Raw genomic sequence first — 15,255 nt, 5'->3', positions numbered from 1 at the left:
AATCCCGACCACGGCGCCAGTGAGGTACCCCGCGAGGTTCATCCCGCCCATGATGGCGCTCACGCGCGCCTTTTGGTGCGCGGGCGTGACGTCGGCGATGAGGCCGTTGAAGGGGACGGAGCAGAGGACGGTGGAGGCGGTGAAGAGGGTGAAGAAGAGGATGTAGAGGGGGAGGGGCGTGGTGGGCCACATGAGGAAGAGGGTTAGGCACATGCCGAGGGCGCCGAGGATGATCCAGGGGTGTCTAAAAAGAGTGGACGCCCGTGAGGATTCGAACTTGCGCTCAACGAAAACAAAACACACAAAAAAAAGAATGTGCGGCCGGTAGGGTTCGAAGTGTGTCGGCCCGGAAAGTTATGGCGATGCGGTCAGTCGGGCGGTGCAATGAAGGATATCCTCTTCGCTCGGTTGAGATCTGGCGCTCGCTAAAACCCGTGAGGGGAGTATTGCGCCTTTGGCGCAATGTGGCTCGCTCCGCTGTCGCTCGCGACGGCATTCGCTCAGGTCGACCTCGCTTCGCTCGGTCTTCCAGACCGAACCAAGGCTCGCCTCGGGCTCGCCTGCATCAATTTGAAGCACGCCTCGCTCCGCTCGTCGCCGTCCGCGTTCACCCACCTCTTCCCAAACTTCCCGCCACTCGACCGATCATTAAAAGCCCCTACCAAAACCGCCAACCCTAAATTCAATATCCCACCACAAAGCGATACCGCCGACAGTGCGCGTCCCTTCCCTTGCGGACCCGCAATTTCGGCCACCTGAGCCGGCACCACGACAACAAAGACGAGAAACCAAAGCAGCTGGTACCCAAACCAGAAAGCGTTGAGGTTGATGATCTGGATGGTTGAGAGGGATGTTGTGGGTGTGTCATCGTCGTCGTGGCCGTGTGGTGGTAGTGGTGGTGGTATTAGTGGAGTGGTATTGGTAGGGCGGGAGGAGAGGAGTGATTGCGTTTCGCTGTCGTCGTCGTCGTTTGTGTTGTTGTTGGGGTTGATGTTGACGCTGTCTGGTGGTTCGTCGCTGTTGGGGTTGGGGTGTTCATCTTGGGATGCCGAAGTTGGTGTGTCGGTGGCAGGTGGTGGCTTGCCTGCTTGTGGCAGCTGTTGTTTTTTTTGTGATGGTGGAGCCATTGCCGTTGCTGCCTGAGACCTGAACGGCCGTTAGGGAACTCCCAGGACAGGGAAGAGGTGTAACGTAAGGGCGAAAAAACGGAATGGAAAACGGAAGGGAAAGTGTGACGTTGCTGGGTAGGAAAGAAGGCTCTAATTAACACGTTGAAACTAGTGACTCCTCACGTGACCGGCGTCTCGTTGGTCGAAACCGCCTCCTCCCATTTCGACAAGAAAGAGCTCGCGCATGACCGCCCGTCCTTCAATCCCATCGTTTGAAACTCACTGCAACAACAGAACCCAAACTGCGAGGGTAAAACATCATGGCATGCGATATGCTGTATCATGGCATGCGGGCATCATGCCTCTCATGTATGGTACTGTATATCTGTATGGAACTTTGTATTGGACATCATGGGGCTTCATAGCAGCATGACGCCGTATACGCCAGATCGAGCAAATTGTAAAACACCAGAGGTGACTGACTAGGCCGCGGCTCCAATGCAGCGCAGTCCGTCCATTTTTTTTCTTCTTTTCCAAATGACAATATGGCCATTGGCCCAGTGATACAGGCATGGCCGGCGTGTCGCTGGTACGGCCTGGTGCGCCGGTACTCTTATGAAGTTGGCAGCGAGGTGTTGTATATCTTGTCAACAATTGAAGGTCACTCGCTCGACGGCCCGCGGTCAGCTGGGGAGGCGCTTGTACACCGATATATGAACGTTTGATGGAACTTGTAAGTCCACTTTTGCAGAAGCATTGTTGGCTCCTATCCCGTTCTACACGACGGTAAAAGTGGGGTAGTCTATGAGGACAGCTGTGCATGTGTTTAGCATAACCCCGTCGCAACAGTGTAGCCTTCGCTGTTCAGGCCGTGTCGTCCGTTGCATTGCCCGCAATCCCAACGTCTTCCCCACACCTTCACCACCCACTTCTCGCATCCAATATGGCGGAACCAGCAGAAAGTGTCTTCTCCATCGACGTCCACGGACACTCGGCTCTAGGGATAGACTTTGCCGCCGGTATCGTTGGAGGTGTGTACACCTATGTATGGAGGTTCCGTGTTCTTGCTGTGCAGCGGGACTACAACCTTCCTTCTCGTGTTTGGTCTATCATCTTAATCATCCGGGTCACTTATGTTGTTTCTTGGTTTTCTCGCTCGTCTAGGGTAAGGAGCGTGTGTTTTCATGCGGATCGCTGTGGGGAGGTCATATCGAGCGGTTGGATAGGTGGCGAAGGCTCTAACGCTTTGTTGCCTGTGGACTTGTCGTTGCTTTGTTCATAGGTGTGCCGGCGTATTAGCAGGACATCCTCTGGTGAGTTGCAGACAGAGTAGAAGTCCGTTCCAAACTCATCCACATTCCACTGGCTGATACATGTAATTGCAGGATACGATAAAGTATGCATGTCGCACCGGCGGGCCGGGCCGCCTTCGATTATCAGCATCACACTCCATCCCTAATCAAAACCCCTCCTATTACCCACAGAGTCCGACTCCAGAGCCAACACGAAACAGGAAAACGGTACCGCGGGACGGTACACTGCATGACGAGTATCGTGCGGGAAGAGCGGGTACGGTGTTGTGGAATATGAGGCGTGAGGGGCGGGCGAGGGAGGCGGAGAGGTCGCGAAGGACGATAATCTAACATCGCCTGGATGACATCCCTCAGTTTCGAGGTCTCTACAAAGGCATGGCGTCGCCGTTAGTCGGGGTAGCCGTTATCAACAGGTAACGAATTATCGTATTGCGCGGGGGGAGGAGGTCATCACGAGGCAAGACGAGAAGATGCTGACATTTCGGATAAACCGACTAGTCTGTTATTCGGAGTATACGGCTACTTCTTACGACATATTGGAAGCGGGGAAGACTCGATTTTGAGCATCGCGGCCGCAGGATCGGCGAGCGGGTTCATCAATGCGTTTTTCAGGTGCGTGCGGGCAAGTATACGCTCCAGGGTTTTCTTTGACGATCCGAGTGGCCTGACCCCTCTCGATCCTTTCCCCTCCCAGCTGTCCGATGGAATTAGGTACGTTCCCCTCACGCTTATCATCAGCCGACGCACCCGACACTGACCCCCCTCCCACTCCCTGTCAGTAAAAATCCGCCTCCAAAACCAACGCGACGCGCCACCAACCGCAAGCGGCGCGCCCGGGATCCCGATGTACAAAGGACCCGTGGATTGCATGCAACAAGTAAGTAAGACATTTGGGGACGGCGCGGGTGTGTTTGCAATGTAATTGACAGGTTTTCTCGTGCAGATATACAGACAAGCGGGGATACGAGGCTACTTCCGCGGATTGGGGTGTACGATCATCAGGGAGACGCCGAGTTATGGAGGTAACGTGTTCCCCATCCCCCTCTCGCGTAGCCCTTCGCCTCGAACCTCACACTCACACCCCACCCATTCTTGATTTTTTTTTTGAAATTTAGCATATTTCGCAACCTACGAACTCCTCTCCCGCGCCCTCATCCCCGCCAACACCCCGCCGCAGTCCGAACCCTCGCTCAAACTCTTGCTTGCGGGGGGGCTCGCGGGCGTGTGTGCGTGGTTGTCGACGTATCCGTTCGATGTTGTTAAGACTCGATTACAATCCGGTATGTCTCTACATCCCCCCCTCCTCCTCCCTCCACCCTTACCCCCCCAATTTCACAACTACTCACATTGTGCCTACCCCCTCCAGCGGAAAACGAATCCAAAAAAACCTACACAAGCACATTCCAATGCCTCCGCACGATCGTGCGCGCCGAAGGGCCGAGCGTGTTGTTTTCCGGGTGGGCCGCGACGGCCGTAAGGGCGTTCCCGACGAACGCCGCGACGTTCTATGCGGTTGGGTGGGCGAAGGTGTTGCTGGCGGGGGCGTTTGGCGCGGGGGTTGGCGCGGGGGTCGGTGTTGGGGCGTAGATGGGATGGGGGGTTTCAGGAGGGATGACGATGACACCCCCACCCCGGTTGTATTGGACGCACGGATATCCGGTCGCACGAGCGCCCGGCTGGAGATGCGCGGCCCGGACTTTTTTTGGGGGGGGCGTATGCGATACACGACACAATGACGCTATCCGGGGACGGACCCGAGCGGGCGCGTATGGTGTGGGGAGCTGGAGAGGACGGGAGGAGTCGCACACGCTTCGACATGCCACCGCACCGCACCCGAACCAGGGCCCGTGGGTGGGTCGTCTCACTCACGCGCACACCCACCCACGCCGCAACACCACCATTCGCACAGGAGGGTTGATGGGGAGGACACACACACATATACAAACATACCCACCTCCCCTCCGCCTTCTATCCCCTTCCTTCCTCCCCACACAACGGACTCGGACACATTTTTCACGCATATATCATTATTACTGACACTGATACACGCTGCATTTAACGTCTTCGAGTCGAAATGTGGATGTTAGCGGACCGGGGCCCGCATTTTGTTGCAGTAACTGTATGAATTTCCCAAAAAATACTGATATCACTCTACGCCGCATTTCCGCCGGTGTGCGCAAGCCAGCGGGGTGTCCAAGCCGTGAGACCCGACTCTGCGCCTCGTTTTGCGCGTGTCGGGTTTCTCAGCCGACGTCGGGGCTACTCTAGATCTAGGGCTATCCGACGGCGCGGGGTGGGGTCGCCTTTCCTGTCGTTGGCGCTTTCCGCTTCCGACCTGTATCCCCAGGAGCCAGCCGCCTGGCGGCGCACACGAGTTACAGCAGCCCACACCGCGCTCCTTCACCTCCCCACTCGCGCCGTACGCCTTCCCTTTCCCCGCCTCTCACTTCTTCATATTGACACTAAACCCGCCCTTCTCATCCTTGTTCATCTGGAAACTATCCAGCGAGAGGCCGAAATTGCCCAGGAAGGTGTTGCCGAGGTCTTTCAGTTTTCCTACACAACCCCACAGTCCCAAATCACACACATGTCAGTAACCCGTCTCGACATAAACGGGTCTGAGTGATATGGGATTTTTTTACCGAGCATCTCCGTCTTTTCTTTCTCCTGCTGCACCTCGATCTGCCCCGGGAGGAGTTTGACTGACCGCGCGGCTTCGCGGTTGTGGGGGTCTAGTTCTAGGATGCGTTTGTAATCTTTCCATCCACGTCGGTCAGTAGTCAGTCAACGATTTGACTTCCGCAGTGATGGGGGGATAGTGGGGTTACCTTTCAACGCATCACTGAGGGATGCCCAGGACCCGATATGTGAGTTTGCGAGGGCGCGGCGGGTTAGGGCTTTTAGGTAGTCTGGTTTGCATTTTAGGGCTGTGGCCCGGAAGACAAATGGAGTCGGGTTGAGGTGAGGACTGATTGTTTGGTCATCGAAATTGAGGATTGGAACCTTACCGTTTGTGCAATTCCGTGCGGCTTCTGGGTAGTCTTTCTGTTGCATGAATAAGAAAAAAAATGCTTGTAAAGATGCGAATGAGGGCCAGGAACAGGATGGGATGCGCGATGGGTACCAGGTGGATATGACATGCCGCGATGTTGGCGAAGAAGATGCCGCGCTCTTCGGTTTCGTCTTCTGGAGCTAGCGCTAAGGCTTCCTCGTATCTGTGATGTGATGTTGGAGAAATATGGTTATGAAAAATTCTCGAGGTCAGTCCCTCCATCCGCAAGCGGTCCAGACGGTAGTTCCCAACCTCTCAATCGCCGCGGCATACTCCCCGCCCTGAAAGTGTTTGTTCCCTTTCGCCTTATGTGACCGCGCATCGTCAATGAGAGCCTAGAAGAAACACAGATGGATCCCCCGTTCAGTTTCATGTCGCTTTCGGAGACATAGCATGGGCCGCGGCTTCCCTCTCCTTGAACCCACCTTTCGCTCCGCCGGGGTCAAGATCACCGCCTCGCATTCTACTGGCGTCGCTTCAACTATAGGTGCGGCGGTGGGGTCTACATCCGATTCCTCTCCTGTCTTCGTATCGGGGGCCGTCGGTGCCTCTTCTGGATTTGGGTTCTGGGCAGCTGCAAGAACTGGTCAGTTTGGGGATGACATATTCGCGTAGTTGCATATGGTGTCACGGCATACCCATTGTTGACAATGTGCTGGATTGTTTTGAAAGTGAGAGGGTAGCTGGTAAACTTTGCTGGTGCGTATGTGCGGCGTTACTATCTGTACTTTGATGGAGGTAGGTATTATAAACCTACTGTACTGTACGTATGGTACTGTACGTAGGTGCGTATGCAGAACGGGGCTTGGGGCTCGCTCGTCTCGCTCGTCACCATTCCAACATTCCACTCAGCATTCCACCCTTCCCCGCACGGCACGGAATTGCATTTCTGGACTTTCTGGACGATTAGGGATCCGATCTCTCGCATAGCACTATGCTTAAATGCTCAGCTTCGCCCTCTCTCTCCGCGGCGATGGCACCCTCCAATATCCAAGCCCTGCCCAGAAGGGGGTTACGTGATAGTCGCCAATCGCCGCACAAAACCTGCCACTCTTGCCAAAAAGTACCCAGGCTGCACTATCGTTGACGTGACATCCAAAGGTCCGCCGCCGTGGCAAAAGTTTTCGCCCTTATTCCCGCACGGGAATATTCCGGTCCCGCCGCGTCCGGGGCAGACGGGGACGAGTGTGGAAGGGATCTGGTACGGACGTCCCTGACGCTTTTGCTTGAATGAGTGTGTCAAGACAGCTGAAGAAGCGGATGGTCCCTTCCGGGGGCAGACAAGCTGTGAAGGTCTTCGAAGACGAAGGCACGGACGCCAGCCGGCTCACAAGACCGACATGAAGGGAATGAAGCGGGAAAAGTCTAGCAAGAGCGGACGGGTCCTCGGACACGCCGAGAAAGTCTCTCCCACCGCCAGCCGACCACGGCTGGGATATCTGGAAGCTCGACAGCGGATATATCTTCCTGCGTATTATAACGCTTGACGAAGGACGTGCACGAGCTGAAACGAATCAAGCAAGCGGGACTTGTCCTGCTCGATTATAATACAAATGAGGATATCAATGATTTAGCGAAGCCGTTGAACCATGCGGGACTGGTATGCCGCTGTATTTTGAGAGTGAGTTGTTTGATTAGCCGTTCATGATAGTGGCATGATTTCCGCGTTGCCAGATACGTCTCTACATACAGGGACAGTATCCGGCGTGAGTTCTAGCCTGTCCTAGTCCTGAAAGTGCTCTAATGACAAGCCTGCGGGGCATTTGCCTCAAATCCGTATTTTCATATTCCCATGTTACGCCGCATCGTATTCCTACTTGGACATTCCCTGAACGTTGTTCTTACCCTGCCAACTAATAGTATTAACCGGATATTACTTCACCCTGATATCCATGTGTCGGCCAGAGTTGACCTTCTCCAGAATCCCGACCTCTCCCACCCAGCACTTTTCGATGGACTGTTCTTCGGGGTTTCTGTGAGCTTGATGTACTTTGTGTCCGTTTCCGCGGCGGGGACAGCTGCGAATATGGCGCTGTGATCCCTGATTTGACATTTGACATTTTCAAGAAACTTCAGCGATGTTGGAACTGAATCGCGGCGGTGTCCACAATTACCTGGCAGGAGACGTCTGCTTCTCCTTTCCCTAGTGATTTAGAGCTCCCTCGGGTCGCGGAAAAAATCAAGACGACTCTCGGGGGACATGGCACGGCCTTTCCTTTCGTTGTTTGGAACGATCTGCTCATCCTCGCTCTCCGAAGTCGCAAGGACTTTCCCCTTCTTTTTGCTGCTATGAAAAACCATCAGTGGTATGGATCCACGATTTAGGGAGAGGTTCTGGGAGATGTACACCCTGCTCCCCAGTGAGCTGTCAGTTGTTGAAGTGGGTTCCAAATTGACAGGATCTAATTGACGGGCACATAGAAACATTCGACAGGTTCCGTGTCACTCAGCGTTACCAGCTTATCCCTTCGAATTCAGTCCACGATGCAAGCCAATTCGTTTGCGACCACGACTTCACTTGCACATGCTCCATAGAACGCCGGAGCATCCGGTGCGCTTTACTAGGGGAACTTTTGATGATAGAAATGGAACCGAATCGCAATTTGTTCCATCCGCCCATCCGGAACCTCACCATAGGCAACCCGCAGGAATGTGAACAAGAACGAGACGGTGAACAGCGTGGTGCTTATATGTACAGTACAGGCCGCGCAGGGATGCGTGGGTACAACACCACGCTGCTCCTACCCTTTCGACGTCCGCCGGATCTCCCTGGTCTACATTGTGGCCGACCATGATTGTGTGTCCAGTGCACATCACTGCCTAGAAGTGCGCCAAAAACAGTTTACTCTATAAGCATCATCTAAAGTGCTCTACAGTATTCGAGGATGGGGATGTACCGTCGTTCGCAAAGGTCCAGATCCATGGACGACCGCGCTTACTCCCACTCTCTTCGAACGACCTCATCCGGAAAGGGGTAGTTATCCCCCACCAGGAGGGGCGGCGAACTAGCGAAACGCAGATGATCACCACCCAATCCCAACACGGGACGCAAATCCCCAAGAGACCAAGAGGGGTATACGCTGATGGATGTTTCGAAGCGTGTGAGTAGGTGTGTGTTTGGACGGTCCGAGTGTTGAGAATTCTGCTGCGTTGCGTCGCGGAGAAGGGGCATAGAAGCGGGGTCACCTATCCTGAGCCGACTCAACGGAATGGTCGTTCCCAAAAAGGATGGTGGCCCAACTCCCCAGCCTCCGCCAACACCTGCAGCCGTCGCTCGTTTCCTCACTTCCCTCGAGTCTCAAGCTTAGTCAAATGCTCGCGCACCCGTCTCCGAATCTCCCGCACAACCTCATCCCCCGTCTCAAGCACCCACTCCCTACTCCCATCCGCAAACCTCATCAACCCGACCTCCACCACGGGCTTAGCAACACTCGTCAAAAACGCCGCTTTCCATGATCCCCGCGTCTCCACCGCCAGACACTCGCGCCGAACCTCCAGCCCCATCTCCCCGCAGACCTGATGCACAAGCCGCAGCATCGTACCCTCGAGCACAGTGCCTGCCGGCGCGGAGGCGAGGTACGCATGCCCTCCGATGGGGTCGCTGGTGAGCACGCAGAGGTTGGTGGTGAGGCCTTCATAGAGCGTGCCGGCTACCGCGTCGTAGAGGACGACTTCGCTGATCTCGCTAGAGAGGTGGCGTTCGAGGTGGGTGCGGTCGCGGATCCATTGTGTGTCCTTCACAGCCGCGTTCTGGCGGGGCGGGCCGTCTACCATAACCCCAACGGGTTGTGATGCAGGCGGGAATAGTGCGTCGACATGGCAGATCAGCCGTGCCCGCTTTTCCAGCTTGTCGTAAGTGACCAAGACGGCGATTTTGGCCTCGACATCGTGGCGGGAGAGCGAGGCCTGTCTCCATTCACGTAGTGCGACACCCATTGCGGAGCGGACGAGCCGCGCGCCCAATAGAGGGTCACGGAAGGGTTGCATTGCGGTTGCAATCTCCGCAGGCTCACCCATCGCGTGCTTGTGAGTCTCCCCAGCAGCACCCCTGTTGAACTCAACCCCCCGGCATCCCTCTACAATCCGCTTCAGATGCGCGTCCAGCTGGTGCACCCCACTGCCGCGGACCGTCCTGGCAACCGTGTACACGCCCGACGGGTACGCCAGCAGTACCGCCTTTGTCGAATCGTTCGTTGGGGTGATTGTGTAGGCGCTCGCGGGGGTAAGCTCAACGTCAATGTCATTGGTGATTTCGGACAGGAAGGAAGGGGTGGCTTCCACTAGGACTGCGCTCCGTGAAGCGGTTAGCGTTGGATGTCAACATCAGCCACCGCCATTGCGTAGGCAATTGCGGCCGCGAAAAAAGTGCGTTGGACGGTCGAAGTACCTCCTTTGGCGACGTCGGGGACGGACATTGCTAGTTTCGGTGTTTGTTCCGGCGCAACAGGGGTATGACAGCTGTACCTGAATGGAGAGGGGCAGCTGTATGTGCTGTACTTCCAAGTGCTCTGGTGGGTAATGCTGCAGGATGATCTCCCAACCCCGTCAGGAAACGAAAGCTGCGGAGACGCGACGCTCAGGAGCTTCAGAATTCTCCGTTTTTGCACTTCGATGGTACTGTATACTAGCTTCACCGTCACATTCGGCCGTACATACAATGGCTTCTAGGTCTGTATACATGTCTATCTATGTCTGTACTCTACATTAGGCAGCAAGCTCATTCACATGCTGGTTGAAAAAATCCATAATCAACGGCGTGGCGTCTAAATACGTTCCCTTCGAATTATCGCTGTTCGCAGCCACGCTCGGCCACGCATGTCCAAGGCCCGCGATAGCATAGTGCTGCACGGCCAGGGTCCCGTTTGCCGCTGGGCAGGTCCACGAGTAGTGCTTCACATTGCCGTCGAACAATGTTTCAACGACAGGCTGGGCATGGCATCCACCCCTGGCAGCCCACCGGGCCGTCCAATCCAAAACGGAAGGCAGATCAACCCCCTTGTGCTCGCCGCCCGCATAGGGGATGGTCTTATCAGCCAACCCATGAAACTCCATGACCGGCGTGACGGTATGCTTCGGGTGACAGTCATCGTCCGCGTTCCCGGTATAGAACGCACCCGAAACGGGCGCGAACGCCGCAAAGCGCTGCGAGAGTGATGGAGAGCAGGCCAGCACGTTGGTGAACCCCCCGCCGAGGGATTTACCGCTAGCGTAGATCCGGCGCGGGTCGATGCAGTAGCGGGCTTCGAGGTGGTCGAGGAGGGCGGTGATGAAGGCTTTGTCGGAGATGGAGGCGTCCGCGTAGGGGGCGCCTTGCCAGGCGTTCTATGGGGGTTCGGAGAGTTGGGGAGAGTCAGAGGTAAGGAACCAATCCGGTCGAGATGGCTCCACGGGTCAACTTACGTTCACACCCTGGGGATAGATGGCGATCCCATCCGGATTCCACTCCTCATTATCAAACCCGCTCAGCTGTTCCTGATTCGCCGCGGTCTTCGTATTCCCATGGAACGAGAGGATAAGCGGGGCGGGGGTGGCGGGTTTGTAACTCGAGGGGAGGTGGATTGTGTACCGGCGGGTGCGGCCGTCTGGCGTGGCCAGGGTGTAGCTGGTGGATGACCCGGGGTCGAGGGGAGGGTTTTTGCCACAGCCGACACTGCTTCCGGGCGATGATGGGGTGGGTGCGGCGGAGGCCGTCAGGGATAGACCCAGTATGGTTGCGAGGAAAGGTTTGATGTGTAGGGCGAGCATGGTTGACGGGAGATTTGTGGGGTGGGAAAGGCGAGGGCGACGGGCAGTCGGACATTCTTTTATCTTATCCCTCTCATGATATGTGGGACAGTGGGAGGACGAACGCTGGGCGCATGCTGCCACCAATACATGCGTACTGGAGTCTGGGGCCAACGCCCAACTGTTGGCGTTTGGCAGCTGTCAAAGCTTCGAAATTCCATTATCGAATGTGCGACTAGATTAATTCCTCGCCGTTCACGAATGTGCGGCCGGTTGTGGTCCTTCGAGAACGGAACTGCCGCATAAAAAGACATCATCACCGCAAGTAGAATCAAGTTCAACTGCATGGATATCAAACCGCACCACAGTCTGCGGTCGAAATTTGGTAGGGCTTTTCGGGATATGTGGGATGTGACGGGCAGTGTGTTCATTCCTTACTTCACCTTCCCGGCTTCACGCCGCGTAAAACATGCGACAAGTCCGGGACCTCTTCATCCGGGAGGACCGATGTAAACCAATGATAACATGCATAGGGACAGGTCGTCGTGTCCCACTCTCTTTCAGCTCCGATACAACACGTGTATGTTTCCTCCCTTCTATGATCGTGTATGTAAAGTCTCTGACTGTCCATTTGCAAGTCCTACGAAACCTGCACTGATTTAGGTCCATCCTGGAGGGATGCCTTGTCGCACGACGTAAAGGTGTTCAGCACAAGGCATCGTTTACGTCGCCTTCCCTGACCCACCTTCTTACCCACCCACACCTACCCCAACCGCGCTCCCTTCTTTGCCCTGCACTCCCACCCCCCCATGCCCCACCTCCAACCCCTCATCCCCGACATACTCCGCCCTAACCCTCGCCACCTCCTCCCTAACCTTCTCCGCCCTCCCCTTGAGCTCCAGATACCGGTCATAATCAAATTTCGCGCGCTTGTACCCGCGCATCTGGTGGCGCGTGACGGTCACTTCCGTGAGCGTCTCGTAGGTGTATTCGCGGGAGGTGAGGACGTAGAACATGTAGCCGAGGATTCCTGTGCCAGCCTGGGGTTCGGGGGGTTGCGGGTCAAAGGGTGTGGTGGAGGTGAAAGGGGAGGAAAGCGGACTTACACCGAGGAAGTAGCTGATGGGTTCCATGACGTCCCAGCTGTATTCCCACCATGTCAATCTTGCCCTGCGTGAATAACCAGAGTCAGCAGGTCTCGATCCCCATCCCGTCCAGGCAGATTTCGCGTGGGGGCCGCGGTTTTCCAACGCCCTCTCCCGAAAGTCGATCCGTACTCACATCAACCCAAACTGCGTACAGAGCGCCGCCAACCCAGCCCACGCCATCCTCACCCCCGTCTTATGCGCCTTCTCATCCAACATCCTCTTCGTCTCCGCCAGCGGCCCAAGCTCCGCCATAACCTTATCCAGCTCCCTCATCAGCGGCGCCGTGCGCTCGTCGGCGGTCGGGACGAGGACTTTGTGCGGGTGTCCGTTGATGGAGAGGACGAACCCGCCGTGGCGGGTCGCGGTGCGGAGGATGTGGCGGGCGGCTGTTGATCTGGGGAATATGATCTATGTGAGGCCAATAACATACTATAGGTTGATAATTTCCCCCGGAAAACCTACCTAGCCCACCGAAAACCGCCCTCGCCCTGCCCTTCCGCCCCCAAATCATACACCCCAACACTCTGCACCCCTTCATCCTCCTCCCGTATCTGCTCCAGCAGCAAGGATAGCGGCCGCGCGGGCGAGATTCGGAAGACTGTTTGACTGCCGGGGTTTGAAGAGAGCGGGAGGGTGAGGAAGGGGGTGGAGGATTCGTAGTGGATGCGGGGGGTTTGTGGTGGGGTAGTGGATGGGGTGGGAGTGGGTGTTGTGGTGGTGGTGTATGATGGCTGGGAAAGACGCGAGAATGGGAGTATTCGTGGCGATGATACTGATTGGAGGTGGGCTGGTAAAGTGTATTGCTTCGTAGACGCCCACCCGGGGCCCCGACATGAGGTTAACGTCCGTGCGAGGCTGTGCCGAAGGGACATTGTTCAGGGCGGTGCAGTGGTGGGTGGTGATCCTGGTGACGGCAAGGTGCGGTGTTTTTTGGTGGAAAGGCGGTGACGGAAGACAGAGGAGAACTGTCGGTGCGCTAGCCGTCGGCGAGGGGGGTCGATGCGATGCTGGCGCTCGTCCGTGTCCTTCCTGCGTCTCCCACCTGCGACCGGAAGTTGAAGCCCGAAATGGCAGCAGGGTACAAGCGGGGCCAAGCGAGGCGGGGGTGGCGAGCGCGCACAGCAGTCGGTTCCCACGCGTTTTTTGGCTCATAAGCGTTGCGGGATGGACTGGCGCGAACAACCGGTAGCCCCAAGGCCAGAGTCGGATCAACGGTCAGACTACGTATATAGATCTGGAGAGGCAAGGAGTGAGCAATAGGCATATGGCTCGTTGATATGGCTCGTCGAGACGGTGTGTGATTATACGCGCATTAACAGGCATGGCTCACAAGGGGTAGGGTACTTCAAATAGAGCATGCACGCAATGGGGGCAAATCGATAGATACTCTAAAGCGAGGCTAGCACATCCCCCTCGAAGTAATAGGTCCCAACTTCCCTCCACATCCATACAGCCTACATACACGCAACTGCCACTTCATCACTCATTCACGACCGCCAAAATCTCCTCAAACCCCGCATCATCCATCCCCTCCAACCGCCGCACATCCTCCCTCTCCATGCTTCCTTTCGCTCTACTCAAAAGCGCCGCCCACACCTCCTTCGCCCGCTCCCTATCCTTCTCAACGCCCCGGCCAAACCAATAGCATCGTGCAAGACACCTTCCAGCTTCCAGGTCCGCGTCGTCGGAAGAGGACGAGCAGATGGACCAGGCGCGGTCGTAGAGATCAAAGGCGAGAGGGAGGTTTTTGGCGCACCCGAGGCCGGTTGTGTGCATGTCGCCGAGGATGCGGAGGGAGGTTGCGTCGGGGGTGAGCGAGGCGGCTTCGGTGTAGTACATGTGCGCGAGGGGGAGGTCGGGTTTGTCGTTTGGTGCTAAGGGAGGAAGAATAGAGAGAGGAGGGAAGAGAAAGCCGGTCAGTGTTGCCATACTCACTACGAACCTCTGAAAGTCTAAAAGCGAGCAAAGAGCTCACCACCCGCCCCGGTCCGATAACAATCCGCCAACGCCCTGAAAGACGGCGCCCACCCCTCCCTCGCACACTGCGCAAACATCGCAAACGCCCTCGCCCGGTCCCTCGGCACCCCTTGTTCGCCATGATAAAACACATCCGCCGCCGCCGCGCGACTCTCCACGTCCCCGCGCGACGCCGCCTCCAGGTACAGCTCCAGGGCGGCTGGCACGTTCTTCTCGATCCCGTCGAGGCCGTGCCGTTGCGCGTAGGCGAGCTTGCTGATACACATCGCGTCGCCGTCGGAAGCGCCCATGCGGACGTAGCGGTAGAGACGCGTGTGGGCTGTTTCGGGTTGCGACTCGGTTTCGTCGTCGTCTTCGTCGGAGGTGGGTGAATCGTCTGCATCCTCCTCGCGGTGCTGAGTTTCCGTTTTGATCTTTTCGGTTTTCGCTATCCCCCTGGCGCTTTCTTCAATTTTCATCGACGACCTCTTCTCCTGCCCGTTGAGCGAATCCATCGCCTGTTCATGGTACAGCCGCACCAACATCATAATAGCGCCGCGGTCACCCTTATCCGCCGCCTTCTCGAGGTACCGCATCGCCTTCGCCTGATTGGCCTGCCGACACCCTTCCCCGCTCAAATAGCATTCCGCAACCTTCCTCATACAATGCACATCACGCACCCGATCCGCAGCGTCCTTCCACAACCTAAACGCCTGTCGCCGCGAGCTGACCGCCCGTCGTGTCCTCCTATCCGCATCCCCGTCCCGAGAATCCTCACTCCCCTCACTACCCTCCTCCTCCCTCATCGGCGTCCCCTCTATCTTAACCCTCGCCGTCCCCCCCGCCCGCGGCTCGCCCATCTCCCACAACCACTGCGCGGCCAATCTCACCGCCTCGACATCCCCGTGCACAGCAGCCACCTCGCGCATCGTGCGCACGGCGTTGCGACGACG

General features: G+C 56.7%; 8 protein-coding genes across 8 annotated transcripts; 2 read left to right on the top strand and 6 right to left on the bottom strand.

Annotated features, from left to right (window-relative positions):
* Positions 1-356: 356 nt before the first annotated feature.
* On the bottom strand, positions 357-1,412 carry EV422DRAFT_178511 (uncharacterized protein). Its single transcript, XM_053065129.1, has 2 exons — positions 1,393-1,412; positions 357-1,240 (listed from the first exon to the last, which is right to left on the bottom strand). Exon 2 carries the CDS (start codon positions 1,125-1,127, stop codon positions 501-503), a length of 627 nt encoding a protein of 208 aa, XP_052923268.1. The 5' UTR covers positions 1,128-1,240; positions 1,393-1,412; the 3' UTR covers positions 357-500.
* A 1,095-nt stretch (positions 1,413-2,507) lies between these two features.
* Positions 2,508-4,009, top strand: EV422DRAFT_499123 (mitochondrial carrier domain-containing protein; the record flags this gene model as incomplete). Its single annotated transcript, XM_053068065.1, has 8 exons — positions 2,508-2,678; positions 2,777-2,835; positions 2,921-3,034; positions 3,117-3,133; positions 3,202-3,299; positions 3,366-3,444; positions 3,538-3,702; positions 3,789-4,009. 8 exons carry the CDS (start codon positions 2,508-2,510, stop codon positions 4,007-4,009), a joined length of 924 nt encoding a protein of 307 aa, XP_052923267.1.
* Positions 4,010-4,865: 856 nt separating this feature from the next.
* EV422DRAFT_508174 (uncharacterized protein) lies at positions 4,866-6,116 on the bottom strand (the record flags this gene model as incomplete). The annotated part of the gene is made up of 7 exons (XM_053068721.1): positions 4,866-4,978; positions 5,065-5,178; positions 5,251-5,467; positions 5,547-5,637; positions 5,727-5,809; positions 5,900-6,048; positions 6,113-6,116. The coding sequence occupies 7 exons, from the start codon at positions 6,114-6,116 to the stop codon at positions 4,866-4,868; spliced, it is 771 nt and encodes a 256-aa protein (XP_052923266.1).
* On the top strand, positions 5,982-7,114 carry EV422DRAFT_178602 (uncharacterized protein). The gene is made up of 2 exons (XM_053065131.1): positions 5,982-6,675; positions 6,760-7,114. Exons 1-2 carry the CDS (start codon positions 6,266-6,268, stop codon positions 6,959-6,961), a joined length of 612 nt encoding a protein of 203 aa, XP_052923265.1. The 5' UTR covers positions 5,982-6,265; the 3' UTR covers positions 6,962-7,114.
* A 1,398-nt stretch (positions 7,115-8,512) lies between these two features.
* Positions 8,513-10,033, bottom strand: EV422DRAFT_177787 (uncharacterized protein). Its single transcript, XM_053065128.1, has 2 exons — positions 9,862-10,033; positions 8,513-9,760 (listed from the first exon to the last, which is right to left on the bottom strand). Exons 1-2 carry the CDS (start codon positions 9,887-9,889, stop codon positions 8,757-8,759), a joined length of 1,032 nt encoding a protein of 343 aa, XP_052923264.1. The 5' UTR covers positions 9,890-10,033; the 3' UTR covers positions 8,513-8,756.
* A 145-nt stretch (positions 10,034-10,178) lies between these two features.
* Positions 10,179-11,558, bottom strand: EV422DRAFT_589639 (putative ferulic acid esterase; the record flags this gene model as incomplete). The annotated part of the gene is made up of 2 exons (XM_053073509.1): positions 10,875-11,558; positions 10,179-10,796 (listed from the first exon to the last, which is right to left on the bottom strand). The coding sequence occupies exons 1-2, from the start codon at positions 11,217-11,219 to the stop codon at positions 10,179-10,181; spliced, it is 963 nt and encodes a 320-aa protein (XP_052923263.1). The 5' UTR covers positions 11,220-11,558.
* Positions 11,559-11,947: 389 nt separating this feature from the next.
* Positions 11,948-13,621, bottom strand: EV422DRAFT_580053 (uncharacterized protein; the record flags this gene model as incomplete). Its single annotated transcript, XM_053073333.1, has 4 exons — positions 12,809-13,621; positions 12,480-12,740; positions 12,305-12,368; positions 11,948-12,238 (listed from the first exon to the last, which is right to left on the bottom strand). The coding sequence occupies exons 1-4, from the start codon at positions 13,216-13,218 to the stop codon at positions 11,948-11,950; spliced, it is 1,026 nt and encodes a 341-aa protein (XP_052923262.1). The 5' UTR covers positions 13,219-13,621.
* On the bottom strand, positions 13,622-15,116 carry EV422DRAFT_537991 (uncharacterized protein). Its single transcript, XM_053070950.1, has 2 exons — positions 14,322-15,116; positions 13,622-14,220 (listed from the first exon to the last, which is right to left on the bottom strand). The coding sequence occupies exons 1-2, from the start codon at positions 15,106-15,108 to the stop codon at positions 13,826-13,828; spliced, it is 1,182 nt and encodes a 393-aa protein (XP_052923261.1). The 5' UTR covers positions 15,109-15,116; the 3' UTR covers positions 13,622-13,825.
* Between the last annotated feature and the right edge of the window lie 139 nt (positions 15,117-15,255).

Source organism: Fimicolochytrium jonesii (assembly GCF_025526975.1).
Source record: "Fimicolochytrium jonesii strain JEL569 chromosome Unknown EV422scaffold_22, whole genome shotgun sequence".
Taxonomy (NCBI): domain Eukaryota; kingdom Fungi; phylum Chytridiomycota; class Chytridiomycetes; order Spizellomycetales; family Powellomycetaceae; genus Fimicolochytrium; species Fimicolochytrium jonesii.
This window is presented reverse-complemented; position numbering and strand designations above follow the sequence as displayed.